The 24,019-nt window shown below is 39.2% G+C and overlaps 1 protein-coding gene across 5 annotated transcripts in view; it reads left to right on the top strand.

The window, feature by feature from the left end:
* The window catches only part of FUT9 (fucosyltransferase 9), a 112,352-nt gene that overhangs the window by 69,411 nt on the left and 18,922 nt on the right, over positions 1-24,019 (top strand). For 2 of the 5 annotated variants that reach the window (XM_054195191.1, XM_054195190.1), the window contains exon 2: positions 11,397-11,546. The exons of 2 other annotated variants lie outside the window; for them this stretch is intronic. In XM_054195191.1, coding sequence (XP_054051166.1) covers positions 11,504-11,546 — 43 coding nt within the window. In that variant the 5' untranslated portion in view covers positions 11,397-11,503. Of the gene's footprint in view, positions 1-3,037; positions 3,134-11,396; positions 11,547-24,019 lie in introns of those variants that run through there. One more of the 5 variants, XM_054195194.1, reaches the window with a different exon arrangement.

Raw genomic sequence — 24,019 nt, 5'->3', positions numbered from 1 at the left:
CCTCCTCACCTGTGCTCAGAGAGGACACATCCTGTAGAGAAAGCCCCTTCATTAAAAGGGTCAAGGTGAGAGAACCTTCATTGTGGAGGCCACGCTGCAAAAGGGAAGAGGATGCCAGCCCTCGTGGCAGCCGAGACGGTATCCTCACAAGTTCTAACACCTCAGAAGCTATGTGCAAAGTTAGTCGTCTACTCAAAAAGCACTAAGCTAATAAATAATGCAATTAGATTTAAAGAATTTGGATCATTTGGGGAATTCAGCAAGCACTGAGCAAACAGAAATGATCCTGGAGAGACTTAAGACCGTGCTGGTAAATATTTGCTAAATAGAACAATTGGAAAGGACACTGGAAAGAAAAGGAATAAACCAAGGAGCAGTAGTGAGAACACTGACTTAGTGTGGGGGCATAGACATGCTCTATGTTTCTCTTACCCAGATGGCCCATCCCTTCTCAGCATTAGACTGGATTGCCATAAGGCAGTACTTGCAGAATGTTTGGACAATCCAAATGGTATAAAAAACAGTGCCAGAGAAAATTTTCAGTTCCTCCTTTTAGCATTGCCTTTGTTGCCATGACAAGGCCATCTACGGCCACTTGTTCCTCCAAAGGAGTTTACATGTGTTTTGCTGCTATTGCTGCTAAAGCCCTCATCTGTTCTCTTGGGGTTTTAACCAGCCTCCTCACTGCACTCTACTGCTCGTATAAAACACAGCTGCCTAAACAGTCATGGCAGTTATTATGGCAGGCTTGCCTCTGCTCTGAAGCTCTACCTTCTTGCCCTGTTTCCTACCACATCAGAGTCAGCCTGTGTGTTTCTGTCATTGCACATCACCTTGGGACCTGTCCATCTTTATTCACTTTGCTGCTACGGTAGCAAACATTTTTCAAGCTCCTCCTAGGTAACCCCTTAATGCTACAATATATTCCTAAAGTTAATTTTCCCATTAACATCTAAGGACACACTGTTTGGAAATAATTTTTTTTTTTTAAATAAAGATTAAAAAAAAAAAAAGAGTACTCTGATATGAATGCACCAGGAAACAGGATGGCTGATATAGGTGTATTTTAAGCTTTCTAAAGCAATCTTGACATGCATACTTAAATGTATGATATTACTTCTGCTGCCTTTGTCTTTCTTCTTATCTTTTGCTACAGTCATTTATTGTATCTCGGCTCAGGTAATATACTCCTTGTGGCAAATTTTCCACCTGCATGTGAATGTTCATAGTGTAAATACAAATTTCTGTTCTGATGGGTTCCTCCAGGAACCTGACAAAGGATATGTTATTTCTATACTATTTTAGAAACTATAACTAAGTAGCATACCAGCCAGCCAAAACCGTACACCTTTATAGAGGAGAGGGTTCTGTACTCACGTGGTTTTTGCAAAATATTAAAGAATTTCAAGGCACCCTCATGACCCAAATCAACTCAGTTGTGGAGTAGGCTCGGTCAGTTATCTATTACATAAGCCAGACATCACTCTTAACAGAAAAGTGTGAGATAAATTCCACTGAACTAATGGCATTCATAATAAAATATATTGTATACAGAAAAGTATTTCAGATTTCCAGATGATCTAAATCTTCTCTGTGTGGTATTAGGGAAAAAAAAAAAAGTAACAATTTTTCTGGTGATATATAACAGCATAGATTGGAGCCATCAGGAAATGACAGCTTCCATTTGCAGTCTTAACCTTACTCTTTTCCACATATGTTTTATAGTACAGCCACATTTTACATGTATTTCAGTATTTCTCAGATAATGTAATGCCCTCCAACATTTTGGGGAAGAGTGGCTGGAAAGCTGCCCGGCAGAAAAGGACCTGGGGGTGCTGGTGGACAGCCAGCTTAACATGAGCCAGCAGTGTGCCCAGGTGGCCAAGAGGGCCAATGGCATCCTGGCTTGTATCAGGAATAGCGTGGCCAGCAGGAGTAGGGAAGTCATCGTGCCTCTGTACTCGGCACTGGTGAGGCCTCACCTCGAGTGCTGTGTTCAGTTTTGGGCCCATCACTACAGGAAAGACATTGAAGTGCTGGAGCGTGTCCAGAGGAGAGCCACCAAGCTGGTGAGGGGTCTGGAGAACAAGTCCTATGAAGAGAGGCTGAGGGAGCTGGGCACGTTTAGTTTGGAGAAGAGGAGGCTGAGGGGAGACCTCATTGCCCTCTACAACTACCTGAAAGGAAACTGTAGAGAGGCAGGGGTTGGCCTCTTCTCCCAAGGGAATAACGACAGGACCAGAGGAAATGGTATGAAGCTGCGGCAAGGGAGATTTAGATTAGATATTAGGAAGAATTACTTTACTGAAAGAGTGGTCAGGCAGTGGAACAGCCTGCCCAGGGAGGTGGTGGAGTCACCATCCCTGGAGGTATTTAAGAAATGTGTAGACATGGCTCTTCAGGGCATGCTCTAGTGCCGAAATTATTGTTTGTGGTGGGGTGTTGTGTGTGGGGTTGTGGGTGTGGAGTTTAGTAGGTGGGTGTTGGTGTGTGGTTTTTTTGTCTTTTTTTTTTTTTGTTTTTTTTTTTTTTTTGTGGTTGGACTCGATGATCTCAGAGGTCCCTTCCAACCACTAAGATTCTGTGATTCTGTGATTCTGTGATTATGGCTTTCCTATACATATTAGCTAGCATTTTCAAACAAACAAAAAAATTAAGTATTCAAACCAACAACAAAAAAAAAAAAAAACCAAAAAAAAAATCTTAAAAGCCCAGTCTGAAAAGCCAGTCTTGCAGTTGCAGTTGAAGAAACTTACCTTTAATTATTCCATTTATGATCTCTGAGCACATCGAGCTTGCTAACCCAGTCCCCAAGCTCACGCTTGCAGGAAGAAAGGCAAAAACACCTGAACAAATGAGTATGTTAAGCAACCCTGACCTTGGCTCTGTACTACATACATTATACTAGTGATGTCTTTGTAAACTGTTGTTTCAGCTGAGTTAATGAGTACGAGTCCTAGACGAGATCAGACTGAGAGCTCATGAGAATGTGGGTGACTGAGAGCTAATGCGATATGAGATGGAGCAAAAGAGAACAAATACACGCACTCACTTTTCATTTCCCTGAGGTGGTAAACAGAGACACCGAGAGAAAAGTCTGTTGGAGGAGAGGGAGTGGAAAAAAATGCCATCGGTAAGTGTAGAGAGTTGAGAGGTTTTGTTCTGCTATTTTCAATATTTTCTGTAAGAAACTGCTCAGGGTATCCAGGAGAGTCCCTCACTGGGAAATCTCACTGTAGCAAGTAGTAGCCGTTAATTACAATTTAAGTTAGTGTGTTTTCCTGCAGTACAATTTTGGCCTTATAAGTACATATCTAATCAATGTTCTAACCCAGGAGTTATTCAATTGATTGAAGGTAAGGGTGTGCAGCATCATCGTTATCTCTCGGAGCTGTGCGCCAAAGCCTGCTGTGTATTTGGCACAGGCCGAGCTGTATCCTTAGCAGAGCAAACAGAGTTTTAACGCAAGTTACAACACTCAGTGGAAATCCTTGCCCTGCACAGCCGCAAGCTGGGAATATTCAAAAGGCTTTGGCCTCACTGCTGGAGGAGAACGTGGCATAATCCAGAGAAAAACAGAGGCTAATCAAGAGCAACGCTGAGGCATTTACTGAGATAATCGACGACAGTGAACTAAAAGAAATATTTTAGTGAGTATGAAGCATATAAAAATCAACCTTTTTTCACATTTGTAACTTTACCAAAAAAAAAAGGAAACTTCTGTTTAAGTTTGAAAAGACCTAAACCACATCTGAAATATTTAATGGGTTCAAACTAGCTGGGAAAGAGGGGAAAAAAAGTCTGTAAGTCTACAAAATAAGACACCTCATGTTTTGCATATTTGGTTGTTTTTCCTGGAGTTCAGACCAGAGAGGTGTGACAAACACATGGGCAAGTTGGATAGAACAGCATGGAAAAAAAGGGCTAAACATGTTGTGCCTTTTTGGTATTCTAATTGCATTGCTTCCTTCTGTTGCTTCAAATCACATCTGACACTTACTTAGTGAGATTAATCTGATAGATTGCAAATGTGTATTCAGGGCTGTAAATATAATTGACATGTGTTAAAAATATAATCATATTGGTCTGAAGTATCTGCATCTTGTCCTCCTAAGGGCATTCTCAATTTTTTGACCTGTAAGTCAGAAATAGTGGGGGTTTTTTTCTTTGCATTCTTAGATTACCCAACACTTTCGGATTTTATTTATTATGTGGTTCAGATATGTCATTCTCAATTGTCATGGCCAGTGGCTCTGATGTCCGTAGCTGTCATTCAATAATATGAAACTCTACTTTTTTCCTCCCTGTATCATTTTTTTGTGAATATAAGAATGTTCATATTGACAAATGTTTAGTTCTCTTTGAGCTTGATAGAAGAGATTATGATTCTATCCCTAAAATACATTATTTTTCTTCATCACTGTATAAGTTATTTATAGTTTTGCATGTTACTAATACCACTTTAAATGACAAAGATTAAATTTTCACTTTAACCAAATAAGTAAACAGTAATCTTTGTTCACTACTTTCTTCACTATTGTATTCCGATATTTTATTTGCCACAACACTTTTACAAACTATGTTTAAATCTATGCTTATTGTGGGCAGATTATATTTCCTGGGTTGGTTGCTTTGTTTGGTTGGTGTTTGTTTTTTTTTTCATTTCATGTTAGCAGTAGCCTATTTGCATGATGGAATTTAGATCCTGGCTTGGTGTTGGCAGTTGACCAATAAAGAACTCCTCGTAGTCTGCAATGTCTTAGCTAGTGATGCTGTCCTTAAGATGCTTATTGTGAAGGAAGGTAGAGAAGACATGAAGAGACAAGGGGTGTATATAGACTGCCCTGCGCCCTGTTTATACCAGTTCAAATTATACAGTCCAACATAAGTGTGCAGACGAGGCATAGAACATTTTTGATGTCATTGCATCCCATTTTACTGCTCATGACAACACATCTATGCAAATTCCACAGAGCACAAATTAAACATAGATAGGAAAATGTCCTAATCCACTGGTTTTATTTTTTGTTACATATTTTGTGTGATAGCATTAGATTTTTCTCCCTGCTAAAGGAAATGCTTTTTATAATTATATTAGGCTTTTCTGCATGAACATGTGGATTCCTTTTTCTCTTTACTGGACAAAAAGACCTTAGCCCTGGGATGACTTATTCACATTGGGGATCATCACATCTAGGAGCTTGTTCTCCAGAAGTAAAGAGCAGGAAGATTTACCTAAGAGTTTTTGATCCTCAGATTTCTCTGCCTTTCATATATGCTGTCAGGTTATAGTAAGATTTTGTAAGGTGATTGATTGGGACCTAGAGCGTGATCAGAAAATTTGGTTCTGTCATTTAAGATAATTGTTCAGAGGGGGGGTTACTTTTATTTTGGATTGGCAGATCAGGCTTTTCTTTCTGTTATGAGTTGGAATAAGGCTCTGTAGGGGGTTTAGCTGCCCTCAAAACATTTATTTCTGTTCTATGTGAGGAAAAAGTAGTGAAATTTTGTGTTAATTTTTCTGGCTGCCTAATGTATGATTCTGTCCCTGAGTAGCAGTCATACGAGAACTGAGCTGCTTCAGAGCTACTCCTGCTTTTACTCTTTTTCATGTTGTAGAACTAGCAGGACTTCTATTTGCTCATCAAGACCAAGAAACACAAACTTCCCCAGGCAGGTCGGGGTAACAGTGCTTATTTACAGCAAGGCAGGATCTAGGGCTACTCAGAAACAAACTTTCCAACTCCAGAGCTGATACAGATACATAACCCATGGGGAGAGATTCAAGCTACAGGTGGAAGATCTTTCCTGTAAGTCATGTGCATAGGTTAGAGTATTTAAAATTATGTGTGTTTATACTGCCACACTCAGAAACAGAGTTCACAGAAAGTGAGGAAATAAGAAAAGTCATTTAGACAGTTTATTCAAGCTTCAGGAACCCTTACAGACTGCTTCTTTCACATAGTGTAATCTTTGCTTTTAGCGTCATTGGAAGATCATAGGCTAAGTCATGACTATTACCCCTGGGTTAAAAGCCACAGCGGATGGTCTCCCAAGGCTCAGGCAATTAATTTTCCTTTCACAGGGGACCTCATTGTTCACGAAGACATGAATCAAACGCATTTGTAAAAATTTCCTATTAAGCTATGAGGTTGATATACTCCCCTTTCAGTGGCATCATCCTCAGATATAAGAATAGCACAGATAAAATGATTGCATTTCTCTCTTGTCAATTCTAAATCTCTTGGGTGCCTTGCTAGGAAAGAATGGAGTTTCACTCTCCCTTTTTTTTCCTCCAAAATATTTGTGTGAGCTCTTTGTTCTTCAAACCGTGCCTCAGCTCTACAGTTAAAATCTCTTTTCCTTGCACATATGTAGGGAGAAACCACAGCTGAGCTGTGAGCCATCTCGGGCTTCGCTGTGTGCCCTGCCTGTGGTCAGGAGCAGACGTTGGTATGCAGGACTCACCTCAGGATACGGTCACAGGGATAGTGATCACCTACTCAACGCCTCATTCCTTTCAATACCAGAAAGGATGCATGCCACCTTCTTCTAGTTTGTGTGGACAAATAAATCAGGTGGGAAGTTCAACTTGCTCAGCTGCCTCAGACATTTAAAGAAGTTGAAGACCTTTGTCAGTACACCCCAAATCAAAGTAATAACTCATGAAGTTCAGGCAGTAAGAGCAGGAACAGCAAGAAAGCGTTTGAATTAAAAAGACCATTTACCTCTGTATATTGAATAGAACTACATGGGAAACTTTTAAAGACGTTTGTTGGTAATTCCTTGTTGATTCAAAATGGCAGTACTTGTACATCATGAATATTACTCTGTAATTTCTCTGATCAATTCATCAGCATCAATTAGAGTGTATTTGGCACACCTCTGGGGCATATATGCAACCTTTTTCTTTTAATTACTTCTTGAGAGGTTTGTTTCATATGGTCTCTGAGGTAGCCAGATTCAGCAGCTGTGCGGGCCAGATCTGTGCTTCAGGAGCCCATCACCTTGAAAAAAAATCTTGTCTGTTGCCCATGAGCATACTCTCCAGCTCTGACCACAAGCAGAAAGTATTTTATTTTTTTTCAGTCTCCAGGACCTGCATGCTAAGGCTGCAGGCAATGTGCTCTGTGTTGGTTTGGTGGTTTTTTTAAAACCATTAGATTGTCATAAATATGCATCATCTGGAAAGTACCCTTTACTCATCCTTCTGTGGAACTGGCAAGTGCAAGCAACAGAGGTGCACTTGCACATTATTGTTCTCTGCCACTTCTGAGAGTAATTTGGGCATTAATTAGATGTAAGAGCCAAAAAAAGGACTTTACATTTGTTGCTCAATACATTTCAGGCAGGGTGGTTGTCGGATGCAGGACTACAAAAAGTGAAGATTTTCATACAATAAAATAGCCAGGCTATAATCTCAGAGCTTGGTAATAGCAAAATAATGTTAATCATTCATCATACTCTGCAACACTATCTGTATTCTATCTGAAGATATAAATATTAAATAATTAATCCCCAAAACCTCTCAGCAAGTTGACTGTCATTATTTCCATTTTACAGATAAACTGCGGAGCAGAATAATTAAATACTTTGGTTAAGGTCACACAGTAAGTCTGCTGAGGATGTGAAAATGAAATCAAACTCTGCTGATTTCCAGTTTGGTTCTTTAGGCACAGAACAGTCTTTTTCTGCAACATCTCTCTCATTCATGATACATCTCATGCAGTTTAAATTAGAAGCATCATTAAGAAGTGAATTACCTTCTCTCCTTTAAAAACTATTTGCTGATTTTAATATTGAATGCATTCAAGCAGTTTTCTCATGCAATTATGATGGCAGAAAATCTAAACACAAATCTGAAAATAATCATGCTGTTTCTCCATGTTTTCATGGTATAAACAGCCAATAACACCCACAGCAACTTTATTCAGACAAAGATTAGAAAATATGGGGGTTTAATTGGATTCCGTTTTCAAACATAGCAAAGCCCTAAACGACTAGCGTTTCTATTCTCCTTCTTCTTTATTTCTTCTCCATGACATTTGAAGCAAACCTGTTGTTATGAAAATTAAGGCACTGTTTGAACCAACAAAAACTAGTTTTTTTCTAGAGAAATGGGAGGGTAGTTTTTAAAAGCACCTTATACAACAATTTGTAAAATCTCATTTTCAAAAGCAAGTTCAAGGTGTAGGGAGGGGATAATTTGAAGGGATGAACGTTAATCACTGAACAATGCCCAGAAACTTTAAAAAATTCCGCTGGCACGTTAGCACAATTTTTGGGCTCTGACATAAAAGGAAAACATTTGACCTATAGGCATTTCCAGAAATTTGTCATATAGAGCTGGAAGAAGTAAAGTGTCATTGAAAATGAGTGATTTTAAAACCAAAACAACACAGGAACTTGGGCATCTACTTCATGTTCGTAAATACAAACATTTAGGCCCCTGTGAGGCACTACATCCTCTCATCTGCCAGGTAGGCTTCACATGTCTGGAGACTTCTGCATCCAAGTTTTTGTCAGTGAAATCTTCAGCACAAAAGTCCACGATCTCCTGAGTTCTGAGGAAACCACGCAGCTTTCTACCATGACTGAACTGTCCAAAGCCCCGGGGTATCTCATTACCCTGCTAGGATCCTCACATCAAAATGTGTTTTCCCTGTGCTACCTAGCTAGTCGGACCCCATCACTGTTTTTGGAGCATGCCTGAACTTCATGAGTCAGCATGGAGAGAGGGAAAGGTGAAAGTACTCACGGACGATGTCACAAGGTGTGGTTAAAACGTATTTTGTTTGAAGTTTTGAAGCAGGGATTTACACCTTCTGTATGCTCTCATGTGAAGCTGCAATATTCTAGGATGCATCACAGACGGAGGATGGTTGTCTCCACAACCACAGTGCTTTGTTCAGGTTCGCATTCTGCTACAGTAGTCAAGTATTTAAATTTCACCCTGGGATGCACAAAGACCTTCATTTCTGAATGCCTCCTTACAGCTTAGTTGTTAGGCCTCTTTCCTAGAAGATAGAAAACCAGATCAAACACAGAAGGGATTTGGATTTGATTCTCCTATTTTCCAGAACAGTGTTATAGGCAGCTGCTCCTTACATCCCCCACCTGCCATTCCAGAAAGGACTGACCTTGCTTTATCCACTTGACTCTAAAAGAGGATTAATGACTCTACATCCCAAGGGGAAATAAGAAATAAGCATCTACTCTTCCTCCCAGACATTTATCTTACAATGAGTGGAATTATTTACTGGGATGTCTATCTCTGTCCTTTAATATGAGAAGTAGATTACACAACCAGCTTAGAACAGACATCAAACTTTTAGGACATCGAAGTCCAAATTAAAATGCCTAAGTTAGTTTTGAGAATGGTGATGGACTTCTAAAGCATACAGAAGATAGGTGCTTTTGAAAAGTGTGCCCTTAGCACTTCTGCAAATAGAAGCCTAATGCATTTCACTGAGTTCACTTTTTTAACTTGGGACTCTACAGAATTGTTCAACATATTCTGCAAGCTAAATTCAGTCATTCCATTTTTCAAGGAAGAATTCTATGAGAAAGCTAAGATATATAGCTATAGCTTAAATTATACCTGTTTTCAAAACCATTTGGATATACTAAATGAGGAATTTCAATGTGGCCATCATTATGAGACACAAATTGTAAGAGTTAACAATTTTTTTCTGAGGATTTCCATGAAAATTAATTACCTTTTTTTAATTTCTAGTCTAAAATTCGGTGATTTACTTATACTTTGTGTAAAACTGTTACAAAATACTATGCAAAACACCTTTATAAAATACTATATAAGAAGCTTTAAAAAGCTAATTTTATGTGTAAGTCTCTGCAGAGAAGAATGGAAACACTTGCTGACCCCCAGTATTTAATCTCCTGGTTGTCACAACATCATTTTTTTTCTTAGGTCTTCTGGTTTTTAGCTCCAACATAGGAGGGATTCTGGAAGAAAATAAAAATAAGGGGCTTTGTTCATCCTTATTGTTATTACGACTGTTTATAAAACAATGAGTCTACAAAGAGCCTACAATTCTTACAGATTTGCAAAGGACAATTTCAAAGTTACTATACAGAAAAAGGCGTTACCTGTGATCACAGCTGTAATTCGTGTGTCATAAAAAATAGCTCTGAATTGGAAACCAAGATCTGGGGAAGTATCTGAGAGAAGAGAACTAAGGAAGGAAGGAAGGAAGGGTAAATTTTCCCTGGGGGATAGTAGAGTCCATCACAAGCAGAAACTTTATAATCCTTTCCAAAAATATTTCTTTGTTATTGTGTCTTAATACCAACTTTCCACAATGGCATAATACAACAGTAACATGCGGTAAGGAGTTAACATGAGACAGAGCTCCATAAATACATATTTTTTTTATTTATGCATAACTGTCACAGTCGTCTTTTTTTTGTTGTTGTTACTTTTTTTTAGATCCATGCCAGCTAAAAAGCACTTGAAACATCTCTGAAAGTAATGAACAGATGAACAGAGACTGCTGATACTACCTACTCCTCTATTTCAGAAAATGGAATGAAAGATTGGGCCATTTTCCTGTGATGAATATATCTTTAGTTAACATTTGCTTTTTTTATAGCATATTGATTGTCTTTTCACAAAGTCTCTAAACATATGATATACAAAAGGAGAGGAAATGTAAAAATAATAGCTGTACTGCGTATCAGCTTGGAGTGTATTTACCTACCCTGCTCTTCCTCTGTGTCCATAAATTCCATCCATCCCTTCTTTATATCATCTAGAGACTAAGAACTGCTTCTTCCAGCTATTCAAGTCATACCAGAATAGAGGTTGGTTTTTACTAAATAGCTTGCTGTCCATCAAAAAAAGTACATGGCAATCTTTCAGATGGCAAAGCCTTTGCACACAAGTGCAATGTATTATTATTACCCGTATGTGCCTTCTGTGGGTCAGAGCAAAGTTCTGACCTCATTGTCCTTTCGCACAAGTTAATAGAAGTGCTAAGGAACTACGGTTCGTAAGAACTGCCACAATGTCTATGCTGTGTAAGATCTATGCTGTGCAACTGCTCTGGCCAGTCTCAAGAACTGAACCAGCTCTGCTCTGAGCTGTGTTTTGAGAGTATCAGTGCAGCCAGCCCTTCCGAAGTCATGCTGAAAAGCTGGGTACATTAGCTCAGATAGATTACAGCTTGTGCTCACATGATATCTGAACTAAAATGGCTTACTTTGGGCTGATTTGGAGGGCAAACATGCCAAGGCTATATCCTGATGATATGGACCTACCAGCGGTGCAAATCAGAGTTTCTTCTGCAATCAGTACAAGCAACTTTGTGCACTTGACATGACACCGGTAGTAGGAAGTAATCTGATAGATCACATTTCACTTTTTATTTTTCCAGTCTGCTGGATCTCATCTGTGCTGACTTGCAAGCCCAAAGCCGTCACAGATCCTAATTACTCACTTAACAGAGGATTCAGTCAGTACAAGGGAACCGGTCTTAGTTACATGATAATTTCTGTACGTACTTTCAGAATACTGTACAAAGAAGGTGAGTCTCTTTAACTCCATTTTATGGTTGAGTAAACTAAATCAGGCATAAGATCTGACTTGCCAGTGTCACCATCACCTGTCCCATCCCTCAGGCAAACCAGGTACAATGTCATCACACCGAAACTCTTGAGTATCCTCCTCAAATGTTGCTCTCATTTCCAATCCCCGTCCAAACTACCATCATAGCTTCTCTTTCATGGTAGTCTAAAGTGTGCTTGTTTATGTAAAGAGATTAAATGGTATTTTAAATGTGTAGATGAGTTTACACTGAGATAAACCTCTCCCTGTTGGTCTGGAGAGAGATTTTATTTATATAAGATAAATCTTTCATTCATAGCAAAATTTAATACCAGCCTAGTCATTATGCTTTCCACAGTTATTCTGAAAAAGATGCTTGTTTACAGGCAACAGCTCTGTCTAACTATGCCTTAGAGACACCGGCATTTCCAAACCTATGCTGTAACAGTCCACAGCCCTTTGGGAGCAATGTTAAATAATGATACCTTGATTAAGTATTAAGATTGAGAATCAGAGGAAAACCTGCGGAAGACACTAGAATGTGAATGGGGAGTACATGTGCATTTGGGAAGACTTGCTGCAGATCAGCGTCCTGTTCTGAACAGACAGTTCTGATGGATGAGGTTCTTGCCTGAAAGCACATCCCCTATCTGAGAGTTCTGTAAGCATCCTGGCTTAATTTTTGAACACAATAAGAAAAGAGACACTTTTCACTGTTTATAGCATAAGTAGCTCTGCAAAAGTGTTTTTTTCATTTCAGCATATCTTTCCCCAGCAGAATAGAAGTTCCGTGGTTTTTTGCACTACCACAAAATAAATCTGTTATTCATCTTTCTTCATGTTTTATCGGGGGGGGGCAGCGATTTTAGAGTTGCTGGGAAACCACAGGTGTTGTTTTCTTTACCAAATGGCAACCCTGTATACCATTCTGAGGGAAGAGACAAGCCTAAGCAGGAGCCTTTGTTTTACCAGTGTCCTAGTCCTGGAGTACTCAACAGAGGATGGGATCATTTTAGGAGAAAAACAAAAAAACCCTCAAAACTGTGCAGAAAATACTTCACAGCTATCTAGCATAGCCCTAGCATGCAGTAAAACAGCACAGGAGCATCTAATCAATGGCAAATTTCTCTAAATTATAGCAGTCATCCTGTGATAGTAATAGAGCTAGAGCAGTTCAGACCATATCCATTCCACATCTCTGATGAGTTCCAAAATAAAGAGAATATCACCCAAACATTTTTCTACTCTGGGCCTCAATTGCTAAACCAGTAAATCAGTTCCTAATGAAGCATTGCAGCCAAGTGTATTCAGCATAATTTTGCTCCAAACACAAAGTAGTCTGCAGTCATGGTTTGGATCTGTGTAGCATCAAAAGAAAAAAAAAAAAAGGTTAAAAAAAAGAACATTTCTTTGAGACTATTTCAAACCTTCTGCATTAAAAGTCCTCTGCCTCGAGAGAACAAGAAGTGAGTTCTGTAAACTGTATTGGAAGTACCAAAGAGTGAAACTCCCCGTAATAAGGTTTCTTGTAATGAGTGCTGTGTTTTTTTCATCTTATTTTTTGGAATACACAGAGTTACTTTTTCAAGCTTTGCTCTACACTGTGATTCCTAGAAATGTATTTCCTTGGGAAAATAGAAGCTCTGTGCAATCACTGTGCTGTGGTATGCAGGAACCTAAGGCTTCCTGGGTTTAGGCTTACCACGCAATTGAATAAAAAACAACTGGTGAAAACATTTCCAATAAGTCTATGGTGTGGGGATTTTTGTGTGTGTGAATTCATATGCACGTACGCAAGCATACAGGGAAGATACTAACAGGCCTAAATTACATTGTTTTGCTGTTTCTTTTCATTGTTACTGTTACGGGATTCCAGGGGTGAGGTGCACTGAAGTCTGGCAATTCTCATACTTAATTGCTCCTCAATGGCTGTCTTAGCCAGAGCAGTTCACAGCGTTGTGTACTTCCCTGCCACGTTTAGCTGCTCAGATCTATGTTCTACAGTGCAGTTGGCATGTTGAACAAGCTAGGATTATTTAGAGATGTTGTTCTGCTGCTTGATTGCCATAATGCTACTTCCCTCATCAGAGACATTTTGATTGGAAATCTGCAGTGTGAGTCACAAAGGACAATGTTGATGTAATTAGGATGCTAAAATGACAGTGACAGAGCGTTAGTCGAGCTGTGGGAATGACATTCAAATACTGGGTTTCATACTTTGTATTTACAATGGAAATATACCTTCAGACTTATGATGCACAGTAGCAAACATCTGCCACCGTTATTACAGAGAAAATGGGACTTATTATTCAGGGAGTAATAACAGCTTTCAAAGCTGCAAAGCAAAAGGCAAAGTGCTGATGACTGAGGACCAGGAAAACCCACAGTTGTGGGATATGTGCCAGTATCCTTTTGCCCTTAGAAGAAAGTCCTTCTGTTACCCCTCCTCAGCCCTCCATTTGGAATTATTCTGCTTAGGAGGCTTTTCCGTTAAAGTCAAAAGACAGAGGGCTAAGCATTGCCTTCACTGTATCGTTTATTTACCAAGCCTCCCTTGCTTTGCTTTATCTAAGTGATTTTTCTCTTCAACAGCTACAGTAGGAATTACTTTAGTGTGCTGTATTCAGTTTAGTATCAGTTATTCTCTATATCCTTCTGTGGCTTTGTTTATTATGCTGCTTTTTATGGCATTATAGCCTGACTGGCTTGGAGTATAGATGTCTTGATAGCTTAGCGGTCATATTTATACTGTGGCCAACCATTAGGGAAACTTCAAGAACAGTGATTCCCAATTGGTAAAGTAATAATATATTAAAAGTGAGGGCCAGCGTGGAGTCCCACTAAACATCAGAGAAGGACCCATGTCAGCTGGATGTCGGGCCAGAGCAGGGCTCTGGAACAGGGATGCTGAGGAACATGGGGAAAAGTGACTTGGTGGTTCAGAGCAGCATCATTTGGTGGCAGCACTGTCACCTGCATCCAGAAGGTCTTCCAGAAGACCTGAGAAGCAGGGCAGGAAGGGAACACGGGTTGGGTTAGAAGCAGAAAGCTGAACACAGCTGGAAGAACATAATGCCTCTAATCTAAACGAGGTATTTACCCAGTAATCTACATGAAGCCTGCAATCATAGGTCCAGAAAACATATGCAAAACACCAGTGTTATAACCAAATTCATGGGATTTTAATTCATGCTCATTAATAGGACGAAGGTTTCACCTGAAGGCATCAGTGATCTGGATCCTGCAGACATTTTTAATTCGGAGTGTCTGCTGCTGGGGAACAAAGAATAACTCCAGTAATGAATAATGAGCAGAGTGAGGCTGGTATGAAATGCATGTAAGATTAAGAAAGAAGTCTTCAGGAAATGTCAGAGATGCGTAATACATGCTGTACCATGCCTCCATGAAGGTAACTGTAGCACCCTTAGTCAAGTACACACTTGTAGGCTTGGAAATTAATTCTGCATAGCAAATAACACAGTAAAGCCATGGTTCTTCAAGTCCAAACAGATTTGAAATAACACAGTAGGACATGTATATAGAATAAAATGTCTTCAACAGACAAATAACACTATCAAGAAACTGCCTCTATTCTGCAACCTCTACTCTGGGCAAGTCTGGAGGTCCTGCCTTTCCTGAACACACTTGAAGTCCTAAGGCTTCCAGTTCCTTATCTAGCATTAGTTGTCTGAGCACTGACAATCTTTCCCCTCTCAGAGAGGTAGAGTGCCAGAAAAAAAAAAAAATGCACCGCTTCCAGTTGCTTTCCTCCCAATCTTCTTATGGACCTTTATTCCAGCTGTTTCCATTTATGTAATAACTGTTGTTGGATTAACATGCTGGGCCCTATCAAGAACACTCAAAGTTCTGTTGATTTGCCTTAAAATAGGCAAATGCATAGAAAAGAGCAGAGGAATGCTCTGCTTCCTCTAAATGAAAAAAGAAGGACAGGAAAAGTGACAGTGGCAGTATTATTTGGTTAGTTCTATAAGCTGTTAGGATGTTGCTGCAGCTGCCATATTTCCCTAATTGTCGTTAATTCTGAGAAATGGAAAGGGTGTGACATTGCCCCAAAAAGCAACAAAGTAAACATGGAAACAGGGTCAGAGGTTGAAGAAAAAGGAACAGTAGAAGGGGGGAAAAAAAGAGAGAAGCAGTTAGAAGAGTGGGTTGAGGCTGTTCTCAGTAGGAATCATGAAGCTTTCACCATGGTCATGCTGTGAGTAGAGGTGACTAGTATAGGACGAGTGAGGAGACTGAACTTCTCATAAGGTATCACAGCAGCATTGTACATGTGCACGTTACAGGTGCAAGCCCTTTGAGACAGATCTTCGAGGTACCCTTTCCTAAAAGTTTAGGGGCAACTGGGAAGCATGGTGCTCCTCTGAGAGCTTGCTACTAGAGCAACAGTTGCTGGATTGTCTCCTACTGAAAATCACTCTGTCTGTATCGAGGTGAGATGTATTTCTTCCAGCCTTGCTTTCCTTTAAAAGGTAATCCAGTTGTACAGCTCAGGAGAAAGATGTGATGCTGTTGTCATATCCCATCCTCACAGCATGTGACAGCATGTATGTCCTCCAGGCTTGGCAGAGGAGGAGAAATCTTCCAGCCATTAAGGTTATCATAAATTGATAGCTGGAATGATTTCTTGTCCTCTGCAAATTTGTGTGATGTTGAAAATGTTCTCATTTTTATCAAGGCAAAATTGAAATCTTTCAAACCATTCCCTCCCTAATGAGGTCCACTGGTATTAAAGCCACTATGGGCTTCCCTGAAAATTTGTTCAAAATCTGACAAAAAAATATCCCTGAGAAAAAGTTAACGAACCGGACATTCTCAAGATTTAAGTTCTTCTTTTGACAACCTGATAATGGACAAAAATATACATATATACATTAAACATTTTGTGATCAAGTCTCCTTGAACTTTCATAGATCAAAATTTAGTTTTATGCCCAATGCATAAGAATCCAAAATAATTTGAGAACCAATGTATTGAGAGAGAATAGGAAACAAAGGGCACTTAATTCACCTTGTCCAATGAAAATAATAAAGACATTTCCACCATAATTTATAGTTACTGTCCAAACCAGAGTTTGTCCTCCACTAGCAGCGAACAACGGTTTATAAACTGCAGGAGTTTTTAAAAGAAACAAAAAATCTTTCCTGTGCATTTCAAACAATCATAGCAATGAAAACATTCCTATTGTTCTTAGGTTTTGTAAATCAAGGTATTCCAAACCTAAATGCTGTGCCACATTTGCCTGAACACTATCCCTTTTATGTAATTTCCCTTATATGTGGCAGTTAAATAAAACGGTGATGTAAAATCCCAGTGGAAAAATAAATCTAGGTAGAGCAATCATACCATCAATACATCAGCTCTGCAAAACTCTGTCTTGCTTCCTTGCACAAAATGACAATTTTAAGTATCTTTCCAGAAGTCTCCTGGGAGATTATCATATTTTATTCTCTATTTAGAAAAAAAAAAAGCAAAGATCTTTGAGAACCTATTAGAAGTCTCCTAGTGAAATACTTACAGTTCAGTTCAGCATTATACGCCAGCTTCAGAGAGGCTGAAAAGTAATTTATTTCATTTTACTTTCATCAGCAAGTAAAGGTCATCCATCCAAAATCAGCTTTTCCGGATGCAAACATTTCATTTGTTATCATCTTAAATAACACAGAAGTGCAGTCAAATTCCAATATCTGTCAATCACACACAAGTTCTGTTAAGTAATCTTTTAATTTCTCTTTAAATGCCTACACCACGGACATTGAATAAATGCTTGCTTGGCATTCAAACGAACAGCTTAAAGCAGGAAGACTTTCCTTTAAACTGTAAGGCATTTTCTGAATATTTCATGAGTACCTGAAAAACTGTATTTTCCAGTTAATATTACATTATTTGGAATCTAGAAAAAGTATTCTGCATGTAGTTACACCTCTGAAAACCAAAAGTAACCCAATTTTTAAAAGGACACCTTTTTAAACAGTCTTTCTCCTCATCTGTTGTATCAATTGCTAATAAAAGGTGTCATTGGGAGCTCACTAGGAACTACAACCAAGCACAGAAATAACTCACAGATACAGTAACTATGCTAATATACCATTAGGCACACAACTACTATGTCAGGTTATTTCTGTTCCTTTGGCGAATATACCAGGTCTTGGCATATTTTGCTGTTGAGAGTGAAAAAAAAAAAAGCATCAAGGAAGGTTAATTATTCTTACGACTTTGTTGCTGTGGTCATTGTCTGCATTAGTGATCTGCTTTGGACCCATATTGCAATTCTGAAACGGATTCCCGTACTGCTTCCCTTCACTGTCCGTTGGTCCAGTTCTTAAAGAGATTTAGGTGTGCGCAAACCATTTGCCTTTCCAAGAAGTAGTCAGAGGCTTTGTTTCAAAACTGCTCCAGAGCTTCATGAGGATATTCAGCTCCAAACCAAGGTGAGGGCTGGACCACCCTGGGGTCCTGCAGTGTGAACCCTACCTGCATTCAGCAGCAAGGCTTCCGAAACAGACAGAGCTCCTACAGCAGCCTGAAATGGTTCTTGGGCTTTATAAAGGGACATCACTTTATAACATGCTATGTATGTTTTCCTCTTTGCTGCCAGCTGCCACCAGTAACGGCATCTTTTCTGTGCCACTCCTTCACCATCCAAGAAATAAAATCATGAATTCACTTCAAATACATGCTTGAACAGATTGACATAAGGTAGAAATGACTCATGGCTAGGTTTTCAACCTTTGATTTCTGACGAATATTTCTAGCTTCTAACAGTTTGAAACAAGATTTTTTTTTGTTCTAGTTGTTTAAAGGAAGCAAAATAAATTCAGTTAATATGTATATTACATACGGTGTGTTTATCTAAACACACATTAGCTGCCACCTGCTGATTATCCCATAATGAACACCAAAGACTGAGTTACAAAATTCTCCCTTTTCATACATACTCATGCAATGCCTACCTTGTTCTGACTTGGCCAAATTTTCTCTAGTGGCAAATCAGTCTGCGGGGCGAATAAAGCTCTGTGAAAGAAACCCTCTCTATTGCTGAAGGTCCCGCAGGTCAGCAGGTCAGTAAGAGACTGGTCCTACACAGAAGCTGAGTTCTGCTGAAGATACACTTCCCCAGCTAGTCTCAGCAGTGTTAAGGAAGCAAATTGGATGTGTGCACTCCGGTCATCCTCCTCTCATTCTCTCATGGAGAACAGAGCAAAACAACCACCTTATGAGTGCAGAATACTTCAAATAGAATAAATTCCCACATAGTCTACTTACATTTTAATCTTCCCTTTTGGCATTGCAGAGCATAATTTCAGAACAATAAATAACAAAAACAGATGCTGAGGTGTCGGGCATGACATAGGAACCTGAACAGAATAACTCAAAAATAAACAGAAGATATGTGGAAAGAACCTTTGAAAGTTTATTCTAAAATGTTCTTAGATGTTTTGTTGTTTGTTTTTTTTTTAAACAGACACATAAATCTTAGACCTTTGTATTGGCAGTTAAAATTAATCCACTAGAAATAGCTGGTTGAAAACAATTATCATATTTGTCATATTCATGACTCAAAACCTAAAAGCACAGAAAACTTGAAAGAAACTGACTGGTAATAAAAATGAAGCTGATAATGATTGCTGACACTGAAAATGGGAAAAAGGGACAGAATACGAATGAAAACTAAATTGGATTTTAAGAATCCTTTATCTTTAAAGCTTTCTATTCATATCAGCTATGTCAATAAACATGCTTGCTTGCTTATTTGGAAAGATTCTTGAGTAAATCCACACCGTTCCCTCATGACATATTTCACCAGCATCCTAGTGTGAGCGACTGCCTTCTCTTCCTTGCCAGAGTTTTTCCAAAAGTCTAAAGGCAGATTTCCCATCTCCAGATATGTATACAGAGGTCTCATGCATCTCATGCTGTAAATAATCTTCAGAATTGTAGGATTCAGCCTTGCTGCTGTGCTTCTTGCTGAAGGAACTGTTTGAGAGCAATGCTTTCTTTCATGTCCTCTCTCATAAAAGGGTTAAGGTATATAAGAAAGAAAAAGATATTTTTTTTTCTCATATAATAATAATCCCCGTCTCCACTTTCCGCCTTCTCTTCCCATCCACCCCTCGCCGGTTCGGTGCCTCAGTGAATTCCGTGCTCTGTTTCTCTCCCTCCTGTTTGCCAGTATGGCAGCAGTAGTCGCTCCATTGCCTTCTGCACCTGCTGGCTGTCACATTGCGAAGCGGTGGCACATCTTATTAGGAGCACTGCCTCTGCCCACATCCAGCAGGCTGGGCAGCAGTTTCCTATATATCCGTAAGCATATGTGTGCTTGTGTATAAACTTACATACATATAACTGTATGTAAGGGTATGGAAACAAAGAAATATAAAGCAGACCTGATAAGACACATTTCAGGGAATCTAAGAAACTAAGTGTGTTACAAATACCACATAAATGGTGTGTATTAATATATGTGTGTGTGTGCATATATATATGTAAGTATATATTTATATTTATAAAATGTTGCAGGTGTGAAAACTGAGACACACTTGCAATAGGTGATTAAATCTTTCCTAAGGTTACAGATATTGTGTGTCAGTGTATACGTGTGTATGTGGGAGAGTGTTTATTATTTGTAATTTGTTCCAGTGTTTAGATTCCCTGAGCTCTGACTTACATCTGTCTTGCTGTCTCCTGAGTTGCCTTAGGTTTTTCATTTCTACATTAACTTTAATCACAGAGGAATAGCTTTTGAGGTCTTTTTCTCACTCCTTACATCTTGCTGCAATCAACTGAAAGAACAAAACCCTAACCATACTGAAATTAATAGAAGGTTTTCCAGTGTTTCTGTGAGCAAGATTTCATCTCTGCTATTTCTTGTCTTTCAGCAAATCCAGCTTTGCTGACAGTTTCGACTATAGTTCTGAAAAAGGGTTGGGGTTTTTCTTATTGTACAGATCAAGGGGTCATTGACTTAAATCTGATTAAATCTTCTGTTTCCTGTTACTAACTTACTACAATCAAGAAGATTAGGATGTGTTTTCAGAAATTTGAAACAAAGATACATGCCAGAGATATCTGATCTGAAAAAACATATGACTAGTTTCTGGTGACATTTGTTTGAAAGAAAATATTCTATCCCACAGACTCAACTGTTTTGATGTAAATTGAAGTCACCATTGTCAAATATCTGTTAAAATCTTTATGATATTGTAGGAATCACTTTATCATTCTTGGACTTCATTTCCACCCCTTCTTTACTCCCCATAAAGCAGTTTCAGTAATAATTTTCTGGCTGTGCTGTGATAAAAACTTAATTAATGCTTGTAAAAGTCCGAAAGATTCTTTAAGGGAAGGCATTTCAGGAGTGGAATTATTGTTATTACTAAAGCAGCATTTTATTTTGCTTGTATTGTACTTTTAATTTGTAGATTTTAGAGCATTTTATTAAAGGAGGGAAAATGTCATTAGTCTCATGCTATAGGTGTTGAAAATGAGATGGAAAGTGATTAACACTTAAATTAACACAATTTAAATTCAACACAACTAAACTCAAGTTAAGCTGGTAGAACAGCCGGGAAGTCCTCCTACCACGTTGTTCTCTGCCCCATATATGATGCTTGGCAGGCACCAGTAGGGTCTAATTGCCCTGGCAAAACTGTGCTGTCCTTCATCAAACCAAGATACTGGTCAGTAAGACCAAGATTTCCTAACTTTATTATTATTACTTTTGATTTTGCCCCCTTTATGACAACTTACGATACATATATCCTGGCAGAAATCCCATTTAATTTGGCAGGGAGGGAAACTTTGTGGTATTTTCCCCTTTGTTTTTGTGTGACATCTGACTGCATGCGCTCATGCAGACCAAAGGCTGCAACTCAGAAAGCAGCTTGTGCATCGAGCGTTAGCAAGGCTGGCTGTTAGCCCAAAAGCCTCGTTAGGGAGCCTAGACCACCTACCTAACACGGGAAATTAGTTAGGCACCTAAGGGTGGGGGGACACAGCACAAGCAGTGGAAGAGGCTGCCCAGATAAGAACGGGAATGTGTCTTCCTCCATCCCTCACCAAGGTACATCCAGTGCTCTGAAGGAGTGGGTCATTCTCCGGATTCAGTGCTGGGAATCCTCCCTTGAGATCAGGGAGCTGGCCCTTTTCTTTTATGAAGAATCAGGGAATTATACCTTTTGAAACACAGCCAGAGGAGGATTCATTCAGAATACAGATTGGGGTTTGTGATCTTTCCTACAAAGCAGATTCAAACCACCTCTGCCACCTTCCCTTTACAAGGTTGTAAACTGCACAGGGAAGGAAGCTGATTCCACCTTCTAGTGCTGCAGATGTGCCCCTGGGCATAAATCATAAGGGAGTCAATAGGCAAGAGACAGAAAGAGGTCAAGGGAAAATGGTAGTGTCTCGATTAGCAGCTAAGGCACCAATAAGGAGGAAAGGATTCTTCGCCTCTAGTCCTAAAGCTCTTCACACGTTTTAAAATCGACAGCCATTGTCACCTAAGAGCTAGGACATCTTTAAGGAAAGGGAAATATCTAGGTCTGAATCACTTCAGGCTGAAGTAGGATTCATATCTAATAGGTCATAGCTTCAATTGCTTCATAAAGGGACATCATCCTATGCCTGTTTCTTTAAAATCAGATAAACGAAAAGCAGCTGCTACTACTGCATTTAAGATGGAGTCTGCTCTTGTAAGCACATCTGCATCCTCAGGGCTGAGAGCTGGGGGAACAGCTAGTTTATCGATTTTGAGTGGCCCTTCCCTGTGAAGAATGAGCCCCTTCTGGGGATGAGCTGGCACCAGGCTGCTAAGTGCACAGGAGCCTGAAAGGCAGAGGGACAGGGAGAGCTTATGCATGACCAGCGTTAAGAGACAAATGAACAGAGGTTTTTCAGGGTTGCCAGTTTTGGAGCCAGAAACCCGCATTTCCCTTGATCTCTACTAGAAGTGCCTGTTTCTGGTTTGGGGGCGCCTCAGGATTTGGGGTAGCCTAATCAACCAGGGGCTCAGGTCTCTCTCACCATCAAATTAGTCCTACCCACATTTATTAAGCTGTGTTAACTGCAAGGATTCCCAGACTGCAGCGAAGGCAACTGCCTGCCATCATTTTTCTTTACAGCAATGTCCTTAAAGCAGAGGAATACAGAATTAAATAGAGTGCTGCTGACCTCATATCCAGCTTCCTTTTTTACCCTTTTCCAATTTATTTCCCTTGCTCTCTCTCTTTTTCTTTGTATTTCCTCCTAGCTACTTCTGATGACTTTCTTTAGAAAGTTACTTTCTGAGTAAGATGGCTATATAAAGTCTTCCTTATTTAGTAGGAAAAAATGAAAACTCCTTTCTCCTGTTTAAATACCTCGTTTTAATATGTACAGTAGGGTTGTACCAGAGAAAGACTATGGGCCGCAAACTTTAAGATGGGAAAAAGACTGCTTGGATAACTGTATTTCCAAGATATTGTAAATAATTTTACATTAAATTGTTACTGTAGTAGTAAAAATTTTATTAATTCGTTATGGAATTTCTGCTCTAATAAGAGTAGAATAATGTATGACAGTAAAATCCAGTAACTGAACATCAGAATTAACTGCTTTAACTTACGCTGCAAATATTTAACTTCTCTTAACAAGCATAAAGGGAAGACAATAAGCTAAGGAATAGCAAATAACATCAGTCTTTTCAGATGAAGATCTCTGCACTAACTAGTGATCTGCCTTGTACAATGTACAGTCAACAGCATCTGTGAATATTCTTCATTCCTGTACTCTAACCTTGAGAGTTGCTCTCAGAGGTGTCGGTGCATATGTTAACCCAGACAGTAAGTAGTAACAAGAAAACATCATCTTAGAACATGTAGGTGTTTGTAACTACTGGAGGATTTTTTTCAGACTATTTTTCCTTCATCCCATTCCTCTTATGTATTCGCTATTTCTTGACTGAAGGATTTAATTTTTTTTCTTTTCTACAGAAAATGTCTTTTCAGTGACTTTTTGTTAAGCTTTGTATTTCTCAACTTGTTATACTAGTAGTTAAAGCTCTCTGCTCTTCCTTTTGTTATGTACACAAAGAGACACTCAAAGAAATTAACCACTGGTTTCTCTCAACTGAGAGTTTATTTTCTCAGAGGAATTGTGCAGTTTGAGAGGTTTAGGGATTGTTATATATATACTATCTAAACTTCTGTTTAAAATATGCTCTCATTCTTGCTATTGAATGTTTTAGGTTTGGGGGATTAAGTTTTTGTTTCTGTCTTTGTAGTATGGATTTACTTAGTATGGATTTTGCACTTTCTTTCTGTGCATGAGTAAGAACCCACCTGGGCTGGACTCTTAAAAGTCTTCTGTTCTTGTTTTCAGTGTCCGAACTTGGCTAATCTTTATAGTGACTTACTAATTTGTTTGCTCCAGCAGGACAAAGTACTTCATTTA

This window comes from Rissa tridactyla, chromosome 3 (genome assembly GCF_028500815.1).
Source record: "Rissa tridactyla isolate bRisTri1 chromosome 3, bRisTri1.patW.cur.20221130, whole genome shotgun sequence".
NCBI lineage: Eukaryota > Metazoa > Chordata > Aves > Charadriiformes > Laridae > Rissa > Rissa tridactyla.
Note: the sequence above shows the minus strand (reverse complement) of the source record. Positions and strands in the feature narration are given on the sequence as shown.